Source organism: Aspergillus welwitschiae, assembly GCF_003344945.1.
Source record: "Aspergillus welwitschiae strain CBS 139.54b unplaced genomic scaffold BDQ94scaffold_86, whole genome shotgun sequence".
Taxonomy (NCBI): Eukaryota; Fungi; Ascomycota; class Eurotiomycetes; order Eurotiales; family Aspergillaceae; genus Aspergillus; species Aspergillus welwitschiae.
The window spans coordinates 1-23,948 of NW_020798780.1; the positions used below are offsets into that span (position 1 = coordinate 1).

Consider the following 23,948-nt stretch of genomic DNA (forward strand, 5'->3'; position numbering starts at 1 on the left):
GTAGCATCCAAGATAATTTTCATATGGTCAAAAGGCAGGAAGTAAATTTGCTGTTTCTGTGACGAACGGCGGGCATCAGGGGAGCGGCGTTGCTCCCAAGAGTACCATGTTGGCTCCCAGGGGCACATAAACGTTTTCCGGGAACTTGGGCTGTTGTGCGGGGATCTGTTGCTCTTACGACCCCTGGGCTACGCCTTCCCGAATGGTCGCTCTGAACCGGTCATCTGCAGAAAAGTGAGGCGCTATCATCTTAGGCACGGACATGGTCTCCTTTCCTCCTCCTACCGAGGAAGTCATTGCCCAATATGCAAACACTGGCCTATACACGCACTATTCGAGATAACCAAAAATAAATAATATACATGGGACCCTCGCATTCAAAGCGATCGACACGAATTGCCAAAATCTGTGATAAATATGCCGCAAGAACCAGATGTGTTACTTACTGGCCTACAGTCGCAACCCGCTGCGTCCCTTCCATAAGCAATTCTTCGTCAACCTTACAAGTCTCATTTAAAACAGACAGTGGCAGTAAAGCAGATTGACAGTTGACAGCTTCGAGTCCAGGGGATCCAGATTGGGGAACGAAGCGAGCAGAGTCCGGTATCCCCGGCTGGCCCATGACAACAGGAAAGCAAGGCTGAGTGCCCGTGGAGTCTTGCTCAGCAGAGGCCATCTGAGAGTATGTTGTCCCCCTGCCACCACACTGAGGAGGCACTTTGCAATAGTCCAAAACTATCTGGATTCGATGGAATGCTTTTGAGGAGAGTTTCCTCTTCTGCAAGGAATGGTTCTGTGGAGGGTCCACTGACGCGGTCATTGTTCAACAAATTAGACCAAGCATGAGGCTGAGAACTTCGGCTGACTTTGGGGAACGCCTCCGAACGCAACACCAATTCCTGAGAACTGGGTCTTGCAGTCCGCGATCGTTTCTTCTTGTTTGACGGCGAGAACCGATATTCCGGGTGCGCTCCAGCATGCTCTTGTTTCTCCATCACCGCGAGCGTCTTGTACTGCTTACGGATGTGGGGGGGTTCCATCTTCCAGCTCCGTCCGGTGAGGATGGAGATGGCCTGATGATCATCGTGGGCGAGCCAGTACTTCGCTCGATCACTGTACGCCAGCCGGTACAGCATGAATGAATTCATCGGACGTGGAACCCTGCCACGCCGTTGTAGAGCCTCCTGGTGGCGTGTCTCGACCGGGCGGTCGACCCAGGCGCACATGTCTCTAACCGGGATGTGCGGCGTGCCGTTGGCCAATTCGCTGAGTGGACATGGCAGGTCTAGATTGAGCTTCAACGTTGCGTGCTCGACTTGGCCGTTCCTCGTCATAGCTACGTCGCGATTCGACCGTCGGACTCTGTTGTCCTGACACCAAGGCTCTGGTTTTGTCTGGTCCGTCTCGGTCTTATCCATCGGGATGAACGAGTTCGCGCAGGCATGGGTACCGTCAACTACCTACAGAGATCAGCATGTACCGAGTTGGTACGCCTGGTCTACCAGCTGACGCGCAGGCGCAAAGCATTGGGAGAAAGGTAGATATTTCTGTCCCAGTTTCACCGGATATGGAGGGATAAATCGCTGCATATGGGTTGAACATTCTCCATAGAATTAAACGAAAAAACCCTCCCTGGGGGCAAATTGATGATTCAGATGTCAGTCACCAAACAATGACGTGGTGAACGAGCGCACATTGTTATAGGGATGGACCACAACAGCAATTTTGGGTCCTTATAGAGGGTAGGCATGAATCGGAGTGCTTTCATTCCAACTTGAGCACTGGCACTACATTCTCGCTTGCTCATCTTGAACCAGTAGCGGAATTCTTCCCGATCGCGACTGGTGGGACTGTGGTCTACTGGCACCCAGGGACCCCTGCGATGTAGCGACGTACTAGTCACGGACAAAGGTTCGTAGGGTTCCGGATTGAAATTGGCTGGGTCTGTTTCGGTATACTCGGCGATAGTTAGAGCGACGTGTGAGTGGACCCACCGCAAGAAAAGAGATCGCCATTTATAAGCAGCCGAATTAGGCAACAAGGTTCTATCGGGCGTCTTCGATGGCCCAACTGAGACATGCCGAACAGCAGCTATAGGACTTGTTAATCTCCAGCATCCACTAATCTGAGCCATCCACAGCAATTCCCACTCCAAGATACTCTCGCCTAGTTGGAATGCCTTTAAGGGAACTAAGGGGGAATAGGTTCCAGCTTGAACCAAGTGGGCTCCGAAAGCCATCAGTCATTCGCCCTCAAGGTAGGGCTCTCGGAGAAAGCATCCCCCATTCTTGAGACCCCGGAATAGCCAGTCCCATCGATAGTCACAGTAAATCACCGGAACCGCATGGGGGCCAGGATCTTCTGGGCACACACCCCTCCCTCAATGTGATTTGATCCAGATAATCAAGGTTTGATAGATCGTCCCGGGAGATTGGTAACCAATTATCGATAAGCATTTCCTAGCCTTTAGAGACCCAGACACGTTTCCTGTCAGGGCTTATTGAGTATAGAAGAGTAAGTAGAAGACCACAACGAAGTTTTAGTACTACAGGGAAGCTTGGCGCAAGAACTGCCCGTTCGCGAGGGCAAAGACTAGAGAACAAGCAACAGGAGCGACCCAGAACATGAGTACTCGGGTGATCGCGGAGTGATCTTTCGAATGCCGCCGGAGCCTTGCCGCCCCAAAAGGACACGCTTGTTGGGACTACGGCGCGATGATTTGGAATTGGCTACCATAGCACTGGGACCGCACCGAACCCCAACGCGTTTCCATGCGATCGCAATCGAGCGAAAGCTATCGTGCGTCCTAGACTTATACCCGTCACAGTAGACCAAACTTTAACAAATGAACCCGGTGGTCTAGATCTCCATTTATTGTCGCTGGAGCAGTCCTTGAATCGTGTCACAGGCTGCTTTGCCATCGCGATCTACGTTACTCTTCTTTGTGAAAGGAACGTCGGCATGTGATCAAAGACAGCCAATGATCGTCTCCATTAAATGCTCGCCATCTGGTGCCTCAATAGCTTCCTCGCTAGAGGCAGGACTTTGGCTTACCTTGACGGCGGAGCCAGTCAGGTTCCGTAACCCTGTCACCTGAAAGCTACCCTTGATATGGTATTCCGGCTGGAGAGGCTGTGGTCCGCTCCCACGACCGCTGAGGGCTGACCTTTGCTGAAATAAAAAGGGACATCGGCTTGTCGATCTTGGTAGTACGCTATAATGCCCGCCAGACAAGAGCGTAGAACGATCAGGTTACATTTGTCACAGAAATAAGTGTGACCGTTGACCCGCCTGGAACTGTGGGGAAGCTAGAGCTGCCTAGGGACTGCGTCCCTCCTGTGAGACGTAAAAATTTAGCGTCTCTGACGCCTTGACCGTCTGTGTTCGCTGGGGGTCAGCCGCCGCCTCAATCGTGATACGAGCTCTACTATAGTAAGTAAAGCGGAGAGCTAGCTCCACCGAAAGAAAGGCCTTTATCCATTTGTCGATGGGTAGGAGCTATCTACGCAATTGTTCGATGCTATTAGCCTGCGAGGAACGCGGACACATTGGTGTTCCACGAAGCATAGGCTGATGAGTGCGCTAGCAATTGAGGATAGCTCTGTGATATCTGCAAATAAAGGCTATGTTAAATCAGGCCTAACCTTCCCAAGAACTGTTCAATTCACTCGGATACAGACATACAGGTTGTGGTAGTTAAATCTGATCCGATCGGTCAGCATTGTAACCATGCTTCAGAAGCCACACCTGCGCGGTCAATGGAAAGTAGTCTTCGAAACTGAACTAAACAATGTATATACTGATTTTCGCTGGTAAGCTCCCGAGCTCCATATTTAAGTATAATAAATGGATATATTGTGGCGTGTGCGCTAGCCATCTCGGATATCGTGTGTAGAAGAGGGAAATCCTGCAAGGCGGATAGCTGCCCATGGTCCACTACGTAGAACCGCCGGGTATGATGGCGCCAATCACAGTTCCTAATATCACAGGACCCGTAAGACACCGAGAAGGACAACAGCAGGCGGCGAAAGCTCGAGGCATTAGAGAAGCAGTTGACGCATGTTTTGATGGCGATGAGACATGCCATGTCAGTCGCAACAACGACCGTCCAGGCGCCCATTCAGCAGGCCCACTTATGCAGAGCGGGGTGTAGGAGGGATAGGATGTGGATACAGCGGTAGCTTCAAGTAGCGGATGTGTGATGTGGTTCTCGGGGAAAAAGAATATTGTAGAACTGCAGCAAGGCGATGGTAGACAACGTCGGGAGCAGTCCGGAGTGGGCCAGCACTGTGGCTCGATGTCACCGGACCTATTTCGTGGGAGAGAAATTGACATTAGCTGAAATTGACACTGGGCTAGTCAGCCTTTGGACCTGCTCGAGGTTTCAGGTTTGCATCTTTTACGGACAAGACGGACTCGCCGGCCTGCAGCGGGACCGCCGTCCGTCTCGCATGTGAGCTCATTTTACCGTTACTGCTTCGAACTGCCATGATATGGTAGTATCGGCCCACAGGGCAGCATCAGTCCCATCATAGGTATTCGCGTTGTATGTGTGATTCACATTTCCATTTGTCCCACAATAAAACGGTCTCAAATCGTATCAGATGCTGTTGGTCGCCACCACCTGCGGTTTTCTTCAGCCGCCAATTTTCTTCCGTGAGTTTTGCAACAGTACGTGACCAAGCCTACTAGTATTACTGATTCAACAGAACATATCTAACAATGACCATGTATATGCAGTTCTGGGACTGGATAGGTATTGGGAGAGACAAATGAAACACTTACTATGCACCCTTCCTGTGGCGCCAAGGTTGAATTTAGGCTTGAAGTTAGTCTCGCAATTATGGATTGCCTACGACGTCGTCGCCATGGTTCTGTGGCCATTTCGCACGTACTGGGGCCTCGTGAGGCAGCGGCAACAAGACCTAGCCCCTACATCAGGCCAGTATGTGCCGATCACCTTCAGCAGAATACCTAAACCCACGGTGTGCTTCGGTAGGCTCAAAGACTGGGAGATACAGGAGAAAGAGGACACAACACATGTCGGTGACATAAGCTTGTGTCTTATGATTGCGGAAATAATGGAAACCCACTTCACCGAAACATCAAAGTCAAATTGATCAAATGCGCAGCTGATTTGCCCAGATGCCAAAGCCACCAGTGATCCAGTGCGGAAAAGGGCGGAAGGTGGTCCACACAGCTATCCCTTTACCCTTGGATCAACAGACCAGGTTGCCCTGCAGTAGCCAACATGAACATTCTCTCTCATATAAACATAGGTTTGCATTCGGTATTTTGCAGATCTTGTTTGTTACTGAATAAGCTTGGCACGAGGCAGACTTCGCCTCCCCCAAAAGACACCAGATCTGGGACTCGGGATGGCGAGTTCAATTAATAGTCATGCCAATTTCCGAGAACGGCACTAGAGGTAGGGCTTTCCCGGTCACAACTCTTTGTACAATGTGATTGGTTCAGATAACCAAGGTTGATAGGTCATCCCGGGACATCGGTACCCAATTATTGGTAAGCATTTCCTAGCCTCAGAGATCCAGACGTGTTTCCTTGTCAAGGCTTATTAATGATAGAAGAGGTTGCAGGAGACAACGCCGAGTAGTTTTCACAGGAACGTTGAGTCAAGAGCTGGCCATTCGCAAAGGCAAAGACTGCAGAACAAGGAGCTGGAGCAACGCGTAGTATAGGGCTTGGGCGATAGTGGAACAATATCCCAAAACAAGACAAAGCCTTGCCGCCCCAAAAAGATGCCTCCATTCGCGCTACGGAACTATGGCACGATGATTTGGAATTGGCAATTTTTGCACTGAAATGGCACGGAAGGCCAACACGACGCCTTGTGATTGCGATCGAGCGAAAGCCATCGTGTGTTCTGGCCCTATATCAGTTGCATTAGAGCAAACTTTAGAAAAGTGGACCTGATGACTTAAACCCCATTCGGTTGCCGCAGGAGAGCTCCTTCAATCGAGGTATCACAGCGGCTAACGCCATCGTTGTCTACTACACAGCCCCGTCTTTGGGGTAGGATTGTCCGGACGACACCGAAAGAGCATCATCAATTGGAAACAATCCTCATCGTGATAAGTCTAGTGCCTTCAATTGTTTGAATCAGGAGACCGAAAGTTGACCGGATTTGATGGCAGATTAGTTGAGTCCAGTGGTGTTGACACCTGGACGCCCTTCGTCTCGCATTGAAAGCTATCGGGGATCTGCCAGTTCGGCCGAAAATACGTGTGGCTCGCTCCCGCGGCTGCTCCTGGTCGGACTGTCTGGAATCATTGACATCTGCCTGTCGGTCTTGATGGCAAGCTATAACGCGGTCCAGATAAGAGCGTAGAATGGTCAGGTTACACTTCTGGCATAAAGAGAAGTATGACTGTTGCATTTTGCCCTAGCATGGTGGAAAACCCAGCCAGGGCCGTTCAGAAGTTGCTTCCGTGCTGTGAGACACGAGATACTTAACACCAGTGGCACCTCGGTCATCTTGTATTATTGTTAGGCAGCGGTCACCTGGGTTACAAAACGATTTAGTTATGGCACGTAAAACGGAAGGTCGATCTCACCGGAATATTGGCCTGACATCCACTTTCCGGTGCGAGGGTGGGTTCACGCGACAGTCCGACACCATTGGCTTGCGCGGGATGTGGGCACGTTGGTGTTCCACGCGGAAAAATCGTACAGTACAAATTGATCCGCGACCTGGTGCAGCCACAGGCACGGGCTGGTTCTTGGCGCACGTCCCCCATCCCCCAGCTCCACCTCGAATGTTCGTCGCAGAAGCGAGTATTTTCTCCCATGTTTTGTGCCTAATTTTATTTCTACAGCTAAAAATGGCACAGATGCTGGACCTGGCAAGAACCTGGCCGGAAATTTGTTGCAATAATATCTACCTCGTCGCGAATCAGGCCATCTAGTTCCAGAATCCTCCTGAGTGACAACGCTCGCTCGAGAAATCTCCTATTCATCTTTACCAGTGTTATCCCGAACTAGCCCATGATGCGCCGTTCCAACCAAACCACGGTGTTAAGACGAGAGCAGAACTTACAGTTCATCAAGCGTCTCTCCAGCGACGGATATCCTCGGCTGTCAGGAGCTGGTGTCCTTGCCGCGCGTTGGAACCGAGGACCATTTGAGTCGGGTCCACGGTCTCCCCAAATCCTGATTCCACTGCTTCTGTTCCCGCATGCTGGACTCTGAAGCGCTGATCTGCGTCAGCCTTGTAGATAGAACGGGGTCGTACACTTACTCCACCCGTTCAGACAGCTTGGATATGGCGTCAGGTCATGTTATGTAGTTCTTTGAAGCAGATTCGGGGATCCGTAGAACTGTGCTCGTTTAGAAGAGCGAAGGCCTGCCCTTGGCCACAATCTCCATCGCTGTTTACCGCCAATGGGTTGGGGCTTCGACTGGATTGATCTACGACCGCTGAATTGAGATAACCATGCTCTGTGATTCCATGTCCCTTTGCCACCGCGGTGTGGCTGTTGGCACCGATCTGCACAGGGTGCGACGTCTGAAGCCCTAACGTGGTCCGTAGAGCCTGTAGCCACTGATACTGGGGTGGGCTAGTTCCGTGCATGTCGGAATGAAAGACACAATTTGAGATTGGAAAGATCAGTCCAAGTGTATGCTAAATCCAAAGACGCAACAGGAAGTGAAAAGCGTGCTATAGACAAAACGTGGACTAATATATCGAAGCAGATGTGACCACCGGACCTTTCAGGGCGGTATCCCAGGCCGTGTATTGCTCAGACAATTGGATTTCATCACCGTAGAATGCAAGGTCTGGAGGCATACACGGGTCGTCGATTCCAGAGGGAGTATCTTACGTTTCACTTAGGTGGGCAACTTGTACCTCACCGTGTTGAAACCCAGCTGGTGGTAGGTCTGTTTGGTTTTTGGTAGTCTGCCCATGGTTCCTGAAGCGGCTGGATTTCCAGCGCCGTTGTTCTCACGCAAATCACAACACTAATCCAAAAAAGGGGGATGTATACATGGAATGACTCTAGTCAAGGGAAGATACGGAAGATCGCAGACCATTTAGTTGCAAACAGCGCTCGGCTAGAGTCAGCTACTGTCTCTCTTGGATAACCCACTGCTTGTTGGGTAAGTTAGGTAAAGCTAAATACGGCAATGATAACCACTGGCGTATGCTATCAGGGCAATAGCACACACAGGAAAGCATTTAAAGGGCCGTCTGAGCCCCGCTCTTCACTTGCCAGTACTTACTCTACGCTCACTGCCCTCGTGCCTATATTGTTGCATCATCAGTTGGGATTTTCAGCGATCGAGCTTTTACATCTGCTGGCGATTTCTTCCAACTCGTTTCGACAATGGGTGAGAACAATACAACATGCGAGAAACTTTCAAGCAGTGTGCCCAAAGGAACCTGTTGTCAGACGGCTGTCAAAAGCGCACTTTCAATCGGCAGCCCCTCGTTCCTTCTGGATCCACATCAACTGGCAAGCACTCTCCAAGCCAAGTGTGGCTCTATGGTCATGACTCATGCATGCGAAGGGGAACTCAAGGCACGTGCGCATTTGCTTATGTTAGGACCCCACGCTGCTTTCAGAAACATGGGTATGCGCGAGAGACAACATCCAGAACATCATTCACTAATAGCTAGAAGCAGACTCCGAGAATTTACTTGCCGACTTCCACCCGAAGACGCCACCCAACAGCCCGCGTATGGCTGCTTCAGAAGCTGTTCCGATTGAGCAGGTATTTATCTTGGAGAGCTAATACTACCTGACGGACACAGTCATCGACTCCCGCTGCTACGATGGCGATGTGCGTTACCTCATCGATTATAATATATGGAACTTTCACCTGGAGGGATTGGGCGTGCAGGCCAGTGGGGGAACGGCCCCGCTCTATCCGTACCATTTGTGATATACAAGAAAGGCCACACTTTTGGAACTTGATGATATAAAGTCCGGTTATACAGCTGCAATAATATAACTTCTTTTTTCCTCTGTGGTCTCGCGCAGCTCCACTAGCCTGCTCCCGTGAGCAAGTAATACCACGTCCACCAAACACATTCTCAACGAAGGTCTAGCTTTATTGGCAAGACACAATGAACGTGCGAATGGAAATAGTCACGTAGAAACGGTGCAACTTGGAACCTCATGGATCCACTATGATAATGGGACACATGCCCGGAAGGTGCATGCGATAGTCCCAATCTTCACTGGCTCGAGCTTCCCTTCATGAGCCAGGCAGGCCCTCCTGCGGCTTGTGTACTCCCAGGGCGATGCATCAGCTTCCCATTGGGCTGATTTCGGGCTCGAATTCGTGCTGCGTGTTTAGATCATCGGACACGTCGACCGACACGGCAGGAAGATTGTTGAAGATTTTGAGGCATGTGCAGAAGAACCAGTTCTCGTCTTCTTGGCGGTTTTCACTGTCGCTAACTCTCTTCCAAGGTGTCTTGCAGCGAATATGGGTTTTCCTTTCCTTTATCCCCCTGTTTTTGTTCTTGACATTCTGAAGCCGCACGTGGGTCGTCCCCAGGGCCATGGTTCTCCGCCAAGCTAGCGCAATCTGATGGCCGATCAATATGATCTCCAGTAGCTGATGTCTTGCAGAAGGTTTAGTTGGTCTCTCCTCGCGGGGGTCGAGAGAGAAGGAACAGGAGAGATCTCAAGTCCATGACTGCAGATGCTGGACGCTACATCAATAGTTGTTTTCTTCCTCCAGATTGCTGACAACGGAATGGCTCCGTCGAGAGTTTCACAACTAATTGCTCATCTATGCGAGGTTCGAGAGTGCCGCTCTCGATCCAGCATCACCCTGTCCTTCTGCCAATGCAGAGGCAATTCTCCGTGTCAAAAGTGCCCTTAGTCAGCTTTAGCGAGACCAGAATGTGCACTGCGTGACAAAGTCTGTATGTACTATGGTTGTCGATCGGTATACTTGTGCGCATCTCAGAAGATAATCAATTACTATGGCAGAGCAACTACAACTGGAAAAGCTGCGCGAAGTGACCAGAGTCGGGTACCACATCATGATCATCGCCAAATGCACCCCTTTCATCCTCCTGAGTAGGCCACATGTCCGGTACCGCTGTCGTTGCCGGTAGGCCAGTAGTCCAGGCGGCTGGATCCACACGTTCTGGTAAACCAGCCGGGCTCCGAAGCCGCTGGTGCCAACCTGCAACGGTATGCTGCATTTCATCCACCAGTTGTTGAGTCGCCTGCCGCTCAGAGAACCCTTGTCTGCACCGATGCTGGTTGTTCATCAATTCCTGCATGCCACTTTCAGCGCTTTCAAGGCGCTCCGACAGTGTCTTCTTGTCCCTTCTCAATGCTTCATTTTCCCGCTCCAACGTTTCGACCGTAGCCAAACAGGCCCCGTGGTTCTCCGATGAGCTGGCAGAAGGAACGTCTCGCGAACCAGAACCGGATATCTGTGGCCGCTAATGGGCGAGTGAAGTCAGCTAAAAAAAACAGGCCCCGGCAACCGTACATGACGGCTTACCATGTATGGACGTCTAAGGGAGCGCAGAGGCTGCTGGGGAGGCCGCGCGACGGGCTCCTTTGTTTGGATGGATCCTGTGTCGGAAACACCACTGTGACTCTCGGTCTTCCGGGTGGTTGCGCGAATCCTCGCCCGCGGCCTGGTTGTGACTTTTGGCATTCATGAAAGGTACCAGAGCTAACAGAAGAGGAGTGTGGAAGGTACAAGTGTGCCGTAGAGCGGCGTGCTGAAGGGAGAATTGGTCGGAGTCACAGCCAGCAACAGGCTGGCGGAAATACATGCGCGCCTGGACAAATACTGAACAGAGGCCCTACAGATTGTCAAGGCACGTAATTGCTCTTAGAAAATACAGTATGGCAACTTGACCACGTCTCCTCGGTGAACGCTCCCTCATTCTTCCCATATTACCACCATCTTTTGACTTATCCTTACTCTTTCCCTTCAACCTTTTTCTCATCCGCCACATTGTCCTACTCCTGGCATGCAGGTCATCCAGCTCCCCCACCAGGTCCTATTTCAGATCTCGATCAGACAGCTTAATCGGCCACGGACATGAATTGAAAAGCGCAAAATCGCGTCCAGCTTGGTCGAAACCTCTTTCATGTGGAATTGAACTATGCTGCTAGTTAGATAAAAAGCAGAACTGGAGATTCAAGTTTTGACGTGCACTGAGAATCTCCCGACCTGATCGGGCATTCTGTGTCACAAATTGACCTCTAAGCACCAGCGACCACCGGTGGGGAATCTCGTGTCTTGCCAATGCCCACTTCAGACCTACCGGTCACGCGAATACCCGTTTCGTCTATCTAGAACGCTTGGTTACCTCATGGTTGAGAGATCTCCTATCGAGAAAGTTTGAACTGTCATCAAGTGCCGCGCACGGTACTGTATCCAGCCATCCTTGAGTGCGATTTGTCCAACAAAATGCTCAGGTGCACATGATGACCGTTATAAGAAGGGCAAATTCCCCATCTCCTTTCCGGATTGACCCAGCATGTCCAGGCACATGCTCGTTAATTTGAGGCCGTCAATCAGAAATGGGCTGACTGGGACGAAACCATATGCGTGGGCATAGGGAGAGGCATGGTGCGCGCGAGCCGTGGGACCGTGCGGCTGGCCAATGGGCGTACACACACAAGTACATAACAGACGAAGCTTAGGACAAATAAAGGTTTACGTCTTAGTAGTTCAGCGGAGACTACTTGGGAATAACCGAACCACACAAGCAAAAACTGTTGAATGGGCAGCATCAATTGATACAACCGCTTTCCGAGCGGCGTGATCCTTCAGAAATCTAAGAAGAACCGTGCACGTTCGTTGCAAGACAACGTGAAACACAGTAATGGTTAAGGTCTGCGACAACCTGCTTTGCTGCGGGTCAAAATGCCCTGGGCTAGTTCCTCGCCCAGAGCGGTCAAATGTCAACAGGACTACAGAACTTTTGATGTTTTCCTTATTTGGGGTCTAATTGCTAACCAGACTCCATGCAGCCAGTTCATATTGCCGCAATGAGCAGAACTGGCCTTTAGTTGAAGGCGCGGTCCGGAACCAACGTGACCCTGACGGGCCAGCACCCTCTCAATCAACCAAGGTCCCTTGCATTGATGATTGTGCCTTTGACAGTATCGAACAGGGCCAGGAGTTTGACATCACTCGGACGTATACGGAATACAGTGCTGTCGACCAGAATGACTAAAGTTGTTGCCATATCGGCAGGAGGTCGACCTGGAATTTCCTCGCGAAGGGAAACCGGAGAGGACCACAGCATAATTTTTGCTCAAGGGCAATCTCTAGCCGATTTTTAGAGGTCTTCAATTTGCCCACCTGCTTGCTCCGGGGATCGGTAACTCGATTCAAAGACAAGGACTTGTCTGACATGAGAATGACTAACCTGCAGTGCAGCGACGAGACATTACCCCGAGAAGAACTCTCGCGGTTCACTGTTACCTTCTTTATATGGGATTCCCGAGTTCCAGACCTGGAACCGGCCCGGCATCCTATTTCCCCTTATGCAATCCGAAGACACCTCCACGTATGCCTCTATCATGCTCTCAGGCCCCACGGTTGATAAGGAATGCATTTTACGGTCATCCATAATTACACCTCTGGCTGAGTCGCCGTCTCCCCTCTCTTTCCGCACGTGGAGTACACCTGCGGCGACCTCAAACAATGCCGCCCGCAGATCCGGGAAGTGAATGTCTTTACTTCGATCAAGCAAATCAATGTTTTCGGATGAACATAAGGCCAAGAGACGAGAGTGAGTTCAATGCTCTACGCCGGTTGAGAGTCGGAACAAACCAATCGATATCAGAACAATTCTGAATCCAATGTATTCGGTTGAGAACATCTCTTGCGGGTTCCAGCGCGGGTATCACTGGGCTCTTCTTTAGGATGCCGTAAGAGGGTGAGGGTCAGATTCTAGGTAGCCTGTATCATTTTACTGTTTCACCTGCTTGCGCCAAGGGTTTCTTTATCGTATCCATCGACGAATTTTCCGTCTTCTGATAGCTGGGAAACGCAAGCCAGGGATTTCAGCCCCAATAGTTACGGGCCGCGTACAGGCTACTTAAACTGATCGCACTTAGTTTGACAACTTTCAAGGTCGATTACTTTATACTGCCACAGGACCGTCAAGGTCACACTCAGCTCCTGGTCGGTCCATGCTTGGAACCATGGTCTCGAAGTTAGCGCCCATTTGGAGCTCGTGTGAAAGCAGTCCCAGGCCATTGACCAGCGAATAAGTCCCGTCCCATAGCATTCCAAACACAGCTGCCATTGCCCTTAGAGAGGTGTTGAGCCGTATTATCCAGGCTTGAGACTAAAGTTGGGTAAATTCTATCTATAAAACGCTACCGTGCAATGTCATACGAAATTTTGAGCTGACGGAGAGCTATGATAAGCTGGAAGAACACATGAGGAGTCAAGAAAAAGAATATGTGCCTGCACTAAGAGTGAGCTGCATCGCAGTAGAGGTATTCGACCCTCATGACAAAGCTCGTCGGTCAGATCTGTTCTTCGAGAATATAGTGGAACATCGGTCATCCCAAGCGGGGAGGATAGCAATGGGACAGTCCTGCGTTACATTGCCCGGAAATCACTGTTTTGTACCGCGCTAATGTACCAGCTGCTGGAGAGCGAGAGCAATCTGCTCTGTTGATCCCGAGAGAAAGGGATCAGTTGTCAAAGAGAACTTCCACACTAGAGCACACCCGACCGTCTGCGGCGTTGGCGGTTGGGGAAATCAGCTGTGCAGTTGACCAGAGATACTTCTCTGGGTTGGGTGAAGTGGGTCTCCACGTCCGCGAGTGAGACGCGAGGTGTCTGTCACCCCCTGCTGAATATCCCCAACCAATGCTGTACTCTGTGCCCATCGAAGCTCCAGCGTGTGTTTAGGCTATTCCGTCACAGGGTGATCGGCATATCCTTGTGTGACATGGGAGCTGGATCGCAGTTAGCGCTGCCTTGCGACGCACAAGTTCGTGCGTGGGGACCAGTCCATTTACCGTTTATCTTCTCAAACCCATTTTCAGCTCAGTGCCGTGGGAAGAATGCATGGCGTGAAATCTTTGTTTTCCCCGATACAACACTATCCCATGCAGTCACCATAGTCGCGCTGGCCGTCTCCCCGCCTCCTTTAGGGTTACCAGATAGGGTGGGAATGGGAGGCCTTTATGCCACGCAACGTCATAATAACGCCTATGATTCTCAACACTAAGTTATGTGGAGCACTTTGCGTGTCTGTATCCAATTTTGGACCCAGTACTGCAGCATGGTGGTTCCTACGGAAGGGTCTCGCAAGGCTGGGGCTGAGCCAGTGGAGTCTCTAGATCTGCTCGATTTTCCTTGTCTTGCTGTATAGCCTTCTGTGCTTTTTAGGCAGAGCTGTTTTGTTTTACTTTCTTTCTATCTCTCCCTGCCCCCCTTTCTTTTCGCGCCGTAGGCTAGTCGCTTCATTGACTGTTTGCTCTTTCAGAGTTGTTTATCGTAGCTAGCCTGTCGTTCTTCTCCTATTGTTGTCCTTGTCCAGAATAGTTGAATCTGTGGCCTGCCTGAACCCTGAGGCATATCGCGCTACATGATGGCCCTTTTTTTCAAATCTAAGGTGGCACGGATGTCCAATTGAGCCTCATCATCTGTTCATCAGCCATGTCTTCAACACCCGAGTAGACCTGATTAGACAGTTCCAATCCCAAACGATATACCAACCGAACAGCTAAGACAAAGCAAGCAATTGCTGCTTCCCGCGACTCTTGGATCGTGCAGACTATCACGGGCAAGGCTCAACCAGTAACCAGCAGGTAATCCAACGTACCCGGACCCATCGATGGCTCCTCTCGATATGCCTTGATCGGGATATCCCACTGCGGTGCTATCCTCCTTCCTTGGTACAGTAGTCGAGTGACGTATTCCCCAATCCTGCGGCAACTAGCGCAGGCCTTGTAGTATTCCGGGAGCGCAGTGCTTCTGCGCTCGTAAGGAATCATACGGTCTCCTTGGGGTTGGATTTCCACAAACGAGTAATTATTGGATTCGTCAACCATTATCAATAAGCGGGAGCGGTGTAGGCACTCAGTCCTCTAAGCTCCGCGCATCTCTCTATCTAAGTTTCAGGAGTGTCTTTGTATCACCGTCAACCTGCATGCAACGTACTGCACTGTCGCCTCCCCGATCGGCTGGTCAGCGCCTATCAACTCTCGGAGTAGAGCGATGACGTAATCACCCTTGAACGTAGCCTATGCGGTTGGAAAGCTATCCAATCTGGCTATCTGCTCAAGCAACTCAGGCTCCGAATCCTTGTTCTCTAGGCCAGTGGCAATGTCGTCCACATTGGTCGCAATCCTGGTTGACGTTGGGGCACTGGAAGCAGATAGTCCTGGGGAGACCTCGCTCTCATCAAGATGATCATACAGGTCAGGTGTGACAGGCACCAGCCCATTCAAGCTTTGGGAAAACTCATTGCTCAGGTCTGCATTGGAAGCCCCCAGACCTGCGGGCGAGTCAGGACAGGCCATTGAAAGTAACTCAGCCAACCATGCCTCCCAGAACTCGGACGTATATGGTTGTAAGCCTATGCTCATACTGATATCCAACGGAGGAGTCAGCTGTGAAAGCAACGAAAGATCATCCCCTGGCATAAGTGAATCGAGGCCCGAGTCTTCCATATTGTCAGCCATTGCCATCAATGTCCCAAAGCCCTGAGGTTGAGAGTTTTGAGACGCCAAGTTTAGATTTTCATTAAGCATATGTTCATAGAAGTCTTCTGGGAAGATGGCCGCAAGGTCGCTAGATGAAATAGCCATGTTCAGGAGATCTGTCTCCACTTGGCCCGTCTGAAGACCATCCACTTGATCTAGAGGGCTCTTTCCGCGTGCGGTCGTGTGCTCCGCGCCATCTCTCTCCACATATGACAAGTGAGCGGGCGACAGCATATCAACGCTATTGCACGTCAGCGAGGGGTTCGAGCGGGATGGCAGCAACTCGTCCTCGTCAGCGGGGCGAAGTAGGTTCGAGACATAATGGATAACTTGGCGAAGGCTGGTCAAATCATGCCCTTCTTGTGCTGATATCGGCCAAACCACGTTAATCAACTCGAGCTAGAGAACGTTTAGTCTGGGAATTGATCTAATATTATGAAGAACATCTGTTACCACAGACTCGGTCACACTTTCCCGACTTCCCTGGTCGTTATGCAGTTCATCCAGAGCTCGGTTGAAAACCCGCTGCGATTAAATTAGTGATATTCAAAACATCCAGTGTAGCTGTAGCTGACCGTTTTCTCCTCGATTTTTTGCTTCAGTTCAGCCTGCATTGTCCCATGAATTGCCAAAGTCTGGCTTCAAGGAGCAGGTTTCAGTACCAGATGTCTCGAAGCTCAAATAGGAAGAAGCAGTCACTGAAAAGACGGAATGATGAACGGCTGGGGAAAACATGTTGCCACACGGTCGTTGACCCGGAGATGCGGTTCGTCGCACTAGGCGTAAGAACCCCTGTTAGAGCAATCCAATAGTGCGAAACCTGTTCATCGGTACTTTCTCCTATCGAACAGGGATTGAAGGGTTCAGACTCAGAGATGCTCCCTCCCACGAGAGTTAAAGGTAGACGGGGGGGGTTTTCGGTTGTTGTATCAATCATTTGCAGTGGTCTCTGACAATCCAGGGGTCCGATATGATTTAACCGTAGAGTCGAAGAGAACCGAGGATCGCCAGCGTTATCTGGCCTTACTAGGTGCAGCCGTCAGTCTAATGCTTGTCAGCTTTCCAACCAAAGTGACCCCATATCATTTCGGGATCGATGTGTCTGGCTCTTACAACCCATCAGACAACCCGAATTCTACCGGGCTGACTGTCTTTGCATGTCTGGGCGCCATCAGAGCGATGTACTGGACTTTCACAACCGCACTCAAGCTTTGTCTGACTCAATGCAACTACAGGGCCAATTTAGACTTCTCATGAAGTGTCGTCTGCAGGCAAGGACGAATTTAAATTTTCGGGACCGGTTCATCTTTTCTTACTAGTAGAGACGAGTCGATCGCTCCAACAGGCGGAGGTTAAGATCAGCCCGTAAGCACGCACTTTTAAAGCAACCTGCCAAAACGAGGAAGGGATTTTGACCGGATGATGTGGGTCTCTCTATTCAGAGATCATGAGCATTCTGTTGACCTCGCCAAATCGCGGGTTGGGCCCAACCCAAAACCCGCCAAGAGAAATAATGACGGTAATATATACGCAAATTACATATATATTCCTATGACAGATCCAATATTTCGTTTGTATTTCTGTAATATATGAGGTTATTGGTTCTTGGCGGGTTTCCGGGTAAACCCAAGGGTACCCAAAAAAGCAATATGGCGAGGTCTAGCATTCTGAGTAGCCTTTAAGCCAGGAGATCTACTCCCATAGGCTCACCGACCTCTCAGAACCTCCATCGGAGGACCCACAGTAATATAAAAGGCGGGACAGAGGTTCGAGGAAAAGAAGCGTTGCGCTCTGCGATCAATGAGTTGCAGTTGTATTTTCTATCTATTCTACCGTACACGAGATGCAGGATCTGAATTGTCACGATAATTATGTTGACTGAAGATAATGGGTTCATACTCCATGAGTGCGTAGTGACGTTGCCGCCCTGCAAACTGGGCCACCGTTAGATAAAATAAACGCGCTTCAAGTAGCCAAGGTATGTCCGGAATTTGCACTAACCTCTCTATAATTCCTTGTATCGCATGCTTTGCATCTCGTGTGTGGTGGTAGTTAATCACAGTAATCCAGGGCATCCATAGAGTCGGTCACATGTGGGCTGACGGGGTGGCGGTGAAGACCACGATCGCGCGGCCCTCACGGTCGAGCGGCCCATCCAATAATGCCATACAAAAGGCACTCTTTTTTAACTAGAACATCTCAACCACTAGAAAAGTTTAAGACTTCATTATGAATTTATAGATTACAAACATAATACGATTGATTTCAAAATTTTTCTTCATAGATTTATCGCTGCTTACAATAGCTGGTAATCTATAATACATGTTTTACCAATATTCTAATATATTCGATATATTTAATATACAGAAGGTGTCTATAATTTTTGGAAGTATATTCTGTGCCTGAATAATGAGGCAGCCCAGCAAGACCTGGGCAACTCAGGAATATGGGAACCCGGGAGCCCGGTAGCTCGCAAACGAGGCAAATCATCCGACAAGACTACCGATCTAGCTCTCGTGGTGAGTTTTGTTGTAACTAGTGTAAGTAGGGTTGAGTTGTATTCGGCTGACGCAGAAATCCCTGCTTGCGCTTGCTGATGCCAGCTGGTGCTCGCTGGTCAATCTATTACACACAAAATGCCCGTCATTCGGACGGCTTCTCGCCGCGCATCAAAACCCGGTTTCCCAATCCTGCTTTGACTTTGGCGCAGCCCGATTCGGCTCTATGCTGAGGAATTGACCAGGCCGGATGTGACATGCGTCTTTAAGCATGTGATGATCGCCTTCTGAGGTCCCTGATCGCGGTCGATGGGAGATCCAGTGGGGGGCTGGGTAAACTGCCGACCAGGGGTAGGGCATTGGGACGGGTGAAAAAAGAGGGGGTAAAAAAAGGGAACAGGAAGGGAGATGAGGTATAGAGGCACCGAATGGTGAATATAGGGTTACTGTAAAGGATAGCGAGAGACTACCGGTAAAACATGATGAAAAAATCACCGGGTAAGCACGGTCAAGTAATTTGCGATACCGTCTTCTCTGGGCGATCTGTGCGGGCATTTGAAAATGTGAGATTGCCCGGCGGGCGCGCGTCATTTGATCTCCCTCTAGTCGGCCCCTCCAGTCTAGTTGATCGTTGTGGCCTTGGGTCAGCAACATTTGCTGGGGCCGGCTCGGCAAGGCCCGGATCTAGTCCTTTTCGGAGTTATTTCAGGGGTTCCACTTGATGCCCGCCTGAGGATTCCGAATGCGCACCGAAGGAATATTATGTCCTCGGTTTTCAACCTTTGGGCTTAGGGCGTCAAGTAACGAGATCCACACATGGTTATACTGGCTTCAGGATATTATGTTACCCAAATTACCAAGGAAGCGAGCTTTATCGCGCGGGTTCATGGTTGTGTATATCAACAGTTTCTGTACGTGAGGGGTCAACTATATATATAAATCGTGATATACCCATAATGACCAAAACCAGCCACTCCAAAGTGTCAGACACAATCGGCTTTGGGTGATTCTACGAGACACAACAAATCAACAGGCGCACCGAGCAATACATTGTCGTTAGCCGATCTGACAGGCTGGTCCTGCCAACATGTTCGCTGTTATGGTCGGAATCCAGGTAAGTGAGAATCGTGTTGAACCAATTCCATCAAGTCACGTCTGGAAAAAACGCCCACAATAATAATCCAGATTGGAACGAGGAAGCGTGTCCCGACGTGAGTGGTCTGCAAGGGACTGTCTTCATCTTTCTCACTTCCGTATTGTAGCTGGTCAACCGTCTTGGTAAAGTATTGCAGCGGATCGGACAACTTGTTAGTATGCAGAAAGCGGAAGTCCTGATGTGGGCTCAACAAGGAGGATTTATCAGGGCACATTTTGAGTACCGAGCAGAAAATCATATCTCCCATACACCGGGCTAGTTTCTTGAACACCTTTCAGGTAGCCAATGTCTGCCATAGGCTTGAAAACGCCGGATTTGTGGATCGGTCTGAAATGCGAGAGGCCCACCAGGACGAGCCTTCAGTGCTTCCAGGTAGGAAACGTGTCCATCCTGTTATTTTCCTACAGTAGCACTCCTGATCAGACCAGGTTAACTATTATCTTGTCCCAAGGGAATAGTACCATGGTCGCCACTCAGCTCACTCCAACCCCTCCGTTTGTCCCGTACCTACCGATGAGTGGACCCAAGCCATTGTGCCCTGCAGATAGCATCCTACTGTACGTCGCCCCTATTCCATGGATGCGCAATGAACACAGCCACGGTCATTGCCCAGGCAGCCGAACGGGGCAACGCTTGGACGTGGATATGACACCTGTTGAAAGCGCACTTTTCACTCCGCCAAGTAGAACTCCTCTCACCTCCCATCTAAGCCCTGGAATTGCTGCGCCCGCAGAGACTGTTTCCACAGCTGGGATCTATGGAAAAGCTTCCTGCCATTCGACACCTCCCACTATGGATGGTGGCTCTTCCCCTGGGGAGAGATTCGCAGATTTTGGACGCGCTATACGGAACCAACCACGCGCAACGACGGGACTAATGAAACCCAATCCATCAATTATCCACTTACTGAAATCCTGTGTAGATTGTGGAAAGGAAACACCCAAGGAAGATGTTCAGAAGATCTTGAAAGCGAGAAGGTATCTTATCCCCACAGACAGCTTATGAACTACTTCGGCCCCTCTTGGATGTGTGGGCCTGCACACACTTGGACTACCCGTCGTCTGGCAAGGTCTGCAAGGAATACTGAACTACCTTCGAGTTCTCGACACGGACGAGAGAGATCGGTTCCTTGATCCCGTTGCAAAGCGTATTGGAATGGTCTTACTCTACTTCAACTGCAAGGAACTCTGTGAGCATGCCGAAAATACTCTCCTGGCCCCATACAGAAACCACCCAGGTCCTATGTCCTCAACTGTATCCTGGATGCATACTGTGATGATCCTCGAACATCCAAGCCACCAAAAGCCCGTCGTGATAAGATATCAGAGAATTATATGAAACGCGGGAAGTGGTGGTGGATGCTTGCAGGGACAGTGGAAGTTGGCATCCTGTTGATCGGGGACGATCGCCTCATGAAAACCATGTGAGCCTACTAAGCACACGCAATCTTCAGCCTACTCATTTTTCCTAGCAACAATACGACATTCACAGGCCATCAGATTGATGTCCTCGTCACGTTGGCCCTGAATACTAGACCAGGCACTGTACGCGTTTTCCACACATTGGAGCCCAGGCAGCCGTGCCCACTTACAAGAGAGGAGCATATTGGGTGGGGCCTTTTGAGCATGCTGATGCAGCGCAGAGAGTCCTGAACTTCCTTATGACAAAGTGACGCCGCTTGGACATTTGTATAGCCTCTTTCCGTCCTCAGCAAGTCGGAATATTCAGTTCTGGCGAAAGGCGGCTATTTTCTCAATGCGCTCCCCAGTAACACCCGACGGGCGGTATTCAGCCTCACAGTGGATGAAGACTCGGAAAGCAATATGGAATTCCGGCAAAAGCCATAGCATTCTAGTTCGCATTAGGTTACTCTGCAGATGCTGAAGAGAACATACTATCCATTGCTATCCGTACTACGGCTCTCGCACTAATATGGTTATCATTCTTAGATTATCCTCACCAAAATAGCTATTATGTGAACTGCTGAGAAAGCACAATCTCTTTGGCACTACCTATGTAGTGAAGGTTTCTTCACCCCAAATTGACGTGCGAAGCTTAGTTGAAGTAGACGAGAATTTGACCTTCGGAGTGGCAAGAAGGTTCGACGCAAGCAGAATTATCTTTTGTTGATTACGACACTATTCTGATTTAGCTGACGTAGCTTATGAACCAATGCGTTTGTCTATGAACACACTAACGGACAAAGACGGCTTGCTCTATACGTAAAAGCAGAGAATAATCCAAACCTGAGAATGCAGGATATCAATTCCTACAATAACATAAATATAACGTGCTGGTATGGTCATATTGTTCGTGAGTGAACCCTCGTACAACGATTCTCTAGCACATGTTTGCATGGTCTAGAAGAATGACTTTCTCCTTGAGCATTTTCATCCCACAGACGTTACACTCACCCCGATAGCCGGCGAGGCGGGATTGACATGTTTTCGTAAAAGAAGCCGTTTGCAAGAACGGACTGAGATTGACTTTGTTGCGTGATTCTGTCAATATGACCTTCAAACTCCGGCACTGGCATCATTCTGGCATTCTTAATCCTCGGCAAACACAATGGATACTTCTATAGGGAAATCACACTTATCGCGACGTTATTCGCCGAGTGGCGTTAAGAAAATGAGGGATCCGCCCACAGCATAGTAGGGCTACCGTTCCATAGTGAAGTTTGGGATTCGAGTCAAGAATGTGGCGGTAAGACTTGTCTCCAACACCGCTGTGCCGGCGAGGTCTTGCGGTAGCAATATCTCTATGCCGCTTTCTCAGTGTCTTAACCATGTGTTATAGTATCGGTCACATTCCCAGGGGGGTCGCACGGTGTGCACGGCGACCTACATGGCTCTGACGGGTGCCGGATTCCGCCTGGGGTGAACATCAAAAGGGCTGATTCGATTTTACGACATCCTCACTATATAAAAGTTATTTCCAGCTGCTTCGGACAACTAGGTGGTGGGGTGGAGTCTCTAGATAGCCAGTGTGTGGTGAAAAGAAAGGTGGCCGATTCTAATACAGCCAGAACACTTATTTAAACATCTCTTCGTAAGGACCATCATCCATGGTAATACCGCCTCTCGAGTTTCCTCCCTTCATGGTTCTTTAAAAATGATAACGTAGTTGAAGAACGGACTGGCCACTCGCCCGGCTCGGCCACCCATGTTGCACCATACAAAAGACATTTTTCTGACTGAGATGTCTCAGTCAGTATAATAGTTACTAATTTTTAACGTAGCATACGGATATGCTAGATACTAAAGTATTTATTAGAATTCTTACAGAAGCTTCTGGACATTACACATACTATTATAGTAGCTAAAAAGACGGAAAGATACTGCTAATAGCATCTATTATCTATATAATCTGTATTCTTCATCTCAGCCTCCATAATCCTTTGGTGGTTGAGATATTTTGTATCAGAAATTGTTGACTTTCATATAGTACTACAAGGGTTGTTGGTCCGGCCATGAACTAGTACGTTATTCTATTATCATCATCAAATGGCAGGTATCAGCCAGACACGCCGAAATGGACAGACCAACCTTGGCCTCACTTGCTGTAGGAGAAAATGTTGGCGGTATGTAATGCTTGCAATCGGCTGACATGGTGTGGTACATGTATCAATGTATTAATTACACAAGAGCAGCCAGATACTAAGCGATGAAACGTACAACACACAATCCAACCATTCACCCATGCTGGCATTCATCTACGCAATTGCGTCCGTCTATTTATCTACCCAGTAAATGAAACAATCCATTCATTACTTCCATTGAAGTGCCACTTCAGTCAAGACCCTCATCCGGACATGTCATGGTTACAGCAACCTTGCACGCACCCCGCAGTCCTGTAAGCAAACGATCTGAAGTTCAAGTCTTACTGCTGCCAGTAACCAGCTTATCATTTCTGTCCTTTATATATGAGCACAGTAGATTCGACACACGCCATGGCACACATGGAGTATCACATCCTGGTCGATGAGTAGCATGCCTGTCACACGCGCATAAGTTGTCTGACGGCCGAGCCATCCGAAGCATCCTCTGGAGACTCCGCGGATCTTGCCATGGTGGAAGTTCATGTTCCCCGAACCTTTGGCTGGCAATATACATCCGCTTTCTTTAACCTTATGCACCTTGAAGTTTATCATCACAGGAGAGTATCTACACCAACGTCTCTAACTCAAGAAATGTCTATCAGTCAGCGTACCCTTCCGACCTAGTATTTGAGAGCTGTAGTGCATCACTGCAGTCGTAATGAGAGAAGATTTGTCCCCAAGGAGCACACAACATTGATTATATGCAGACATAACTACGTAGGTCCTAATGGCGACGATTTTTAAGCAGTCCTTGCTTATTTGCACACACTCATATCAGGCCCACAGGTAATCCGCTACATCGCCACTTTCATTTCCTCAACAAGTTTGTCCAAGCAACTTAGAAAGATCGAATTGGGCCCAAATCGGGCCTCACCCTAGACCAGATCCGGGTCGAGGCCCCAATCATTTCCCGCTTGTACTACCGTCGAAGCATACACACATCAAAAGGAACATTCAGGTAGGAGGCAGGAGGTGATGACAATGGAGGTTTACAAGCAACTGGCGAC

General features: G+C 49.6%; 8 protein-coding genes across 8 annotated transcripts; 2 read left to right on the top strand and 6 right to left on the bottom strand.

Moving 5' to 3' along the window:
* Positions 1 to 662: 662 nt before the first annotated feature.
* On the bottom strand, positions 663 to 1,589 carry BDQ94DRAFT_176139 (HMG-box domain-containing protein; the record flags this gene model as incomplete). Its single annotated transcript, XM_026772623.1, has 2 exons — positions 663 to 1,456; positions 1,511 to 1,589. 2 exons carry the CDS (start codon positions 1,587 to 1,589, stop codon positions 663 to 665), a joined length of 873 nt encoding a protein of 290 aa, XP_026619801.1.
* Positions 1,590 to 1,626: 37 nt separating this feature from the next.
* BDQ94DRAFT_154982 (uncharacterized protein) lies at positions 1,627 to 1,961 on the bottom strand. The gene has a single exon (XM_026768390.1). It carries the CDS (start codon positions 1,805 to 1,807, stop codon positions 1,652 to 1,654), a length of 156 nt encoding a protein of 51 aa, XP_026619802.1. The 5' UTR covers positions 1,808 to 1,961; the 3' UTR covers positions 1,627 to 1,651.
* A 671-nt stretch (positions 1,962 to 2,632) lies between these two features.
* Positions 2,633 to 2,895, top strand: BDQ94DRAFT_154983 (uncharacterized protein). The gene has a single exon (XM_026768391.1). The coding sequence runs from the start codon at positions 2,660 to 2,662 to the stop codon at positions 2,828 to 2,830; it is 171 nt and encodes a 56-aa protein (XP_026619803.1). The 5' UTR covers positions 2,633 to 2,659; the 3' UTR covers positions 2,831 to 2,895.
* Positions 2,896 to 7,098: 4,203 nt separating this feature from the next.
* On the bottom strand, positions 7,099 to 7,591 carry BDQ94DRAFT_164191 (uncharacterized protein; the record flags this gene model as incomplete). Its single annotated transcript, XM_026769942.1, has 2 exons — positions 7,099 to 7,253; positions 7,339 to 7,591. 2 exons carry the CDS (start codon positions 7,589 to 7,591, stop codon positions 7,099 to 7,101), a joined length of 408 nt encoding a protein of 135 aa, XP_026619804.1.
* A 554-nt stretch (positions 7,592 to 8,145) lies between these two features.
* Positions 8,146 to 8,754, top strand: BDQ94DRAFT_186152 (uncharacterized protein; the record flags this gene model as incomplete). The annotated part of the gene is made up of 3 exons (XM_026775069.1): positions 8,146 to 8,233; positions 8,305 to 8,592; positions 8,645 to 8,754. The coding sequence occupies 3 exons, from the start codon at positions 8,146 to 8,148 to the stop codon at positions 8,752 to 8,754; spliced, it is 486 nt and encodes a 161-aa protein (XP_026619805.1).
* A 516-nt stretch (positions 8,755 to 9,270) lies between these two features.
* On the bottom strand, positions 9,271 to 10,650 carry BDQ94DRAFT_176141 (uncharacterized protein; the record flags this gene model as incomplete). Its single annotated transcript, XM_026772624.1, has 3 exons — positions 9,271 to 9,592; positions 9,975 to 10,429; positions 10,492 to 10,650. The coding sequence occupies 3 exons, from the start codon at positions 10,648 to 10,650 to the stop codon at positions 9,271 to 9,273; spliced, it is 936 nt and encodes a 311-aa protein (XP_026619806.1).
* A 4,574-nt stretch (positions 10,651 to 15,224) lies between these two features.
* Positions 15,225 to 16,300, bottom strand: BDQ94DRAFT_176143 (uncharacterized protein; the record flags this gene model as incomplete). The annotated part of the gene is made up of 3 exons (XM_026772625.1): positions 15,225 to 16,085; positions 16,140 to 16,211; positions 16,262 to 16,300. 3 exons carry the CDS (start codon positions 16,298 to 16,300, stop codon positions 15,225 to 15,227), a joined length of 972 nt encoding a protein of 323 aa, XP_026619807.1.
* Positions 16,301 to 17,266: 966 nt separating this feature from the next.
* BDQ94DRAFT_154986 (uncharacterized protein) lies at positions 17,267 to 17,792 on the bottom strand (the record flags this gene model as incomplete). The annotated part of the gene is given in 3 exon segments (XM_026768392.1): positions 17,267 to 17,623; positions 17,634 to 17,635; positions 17,651 to 17,792. Coding segments are annotated over 3 exon segments (221 nt in total), but the record flags the coding sequence as incomplete, so codon positions are not given.
* Positions 17,793 to 23,948: the final 6,156 nt, after the last annotated feature.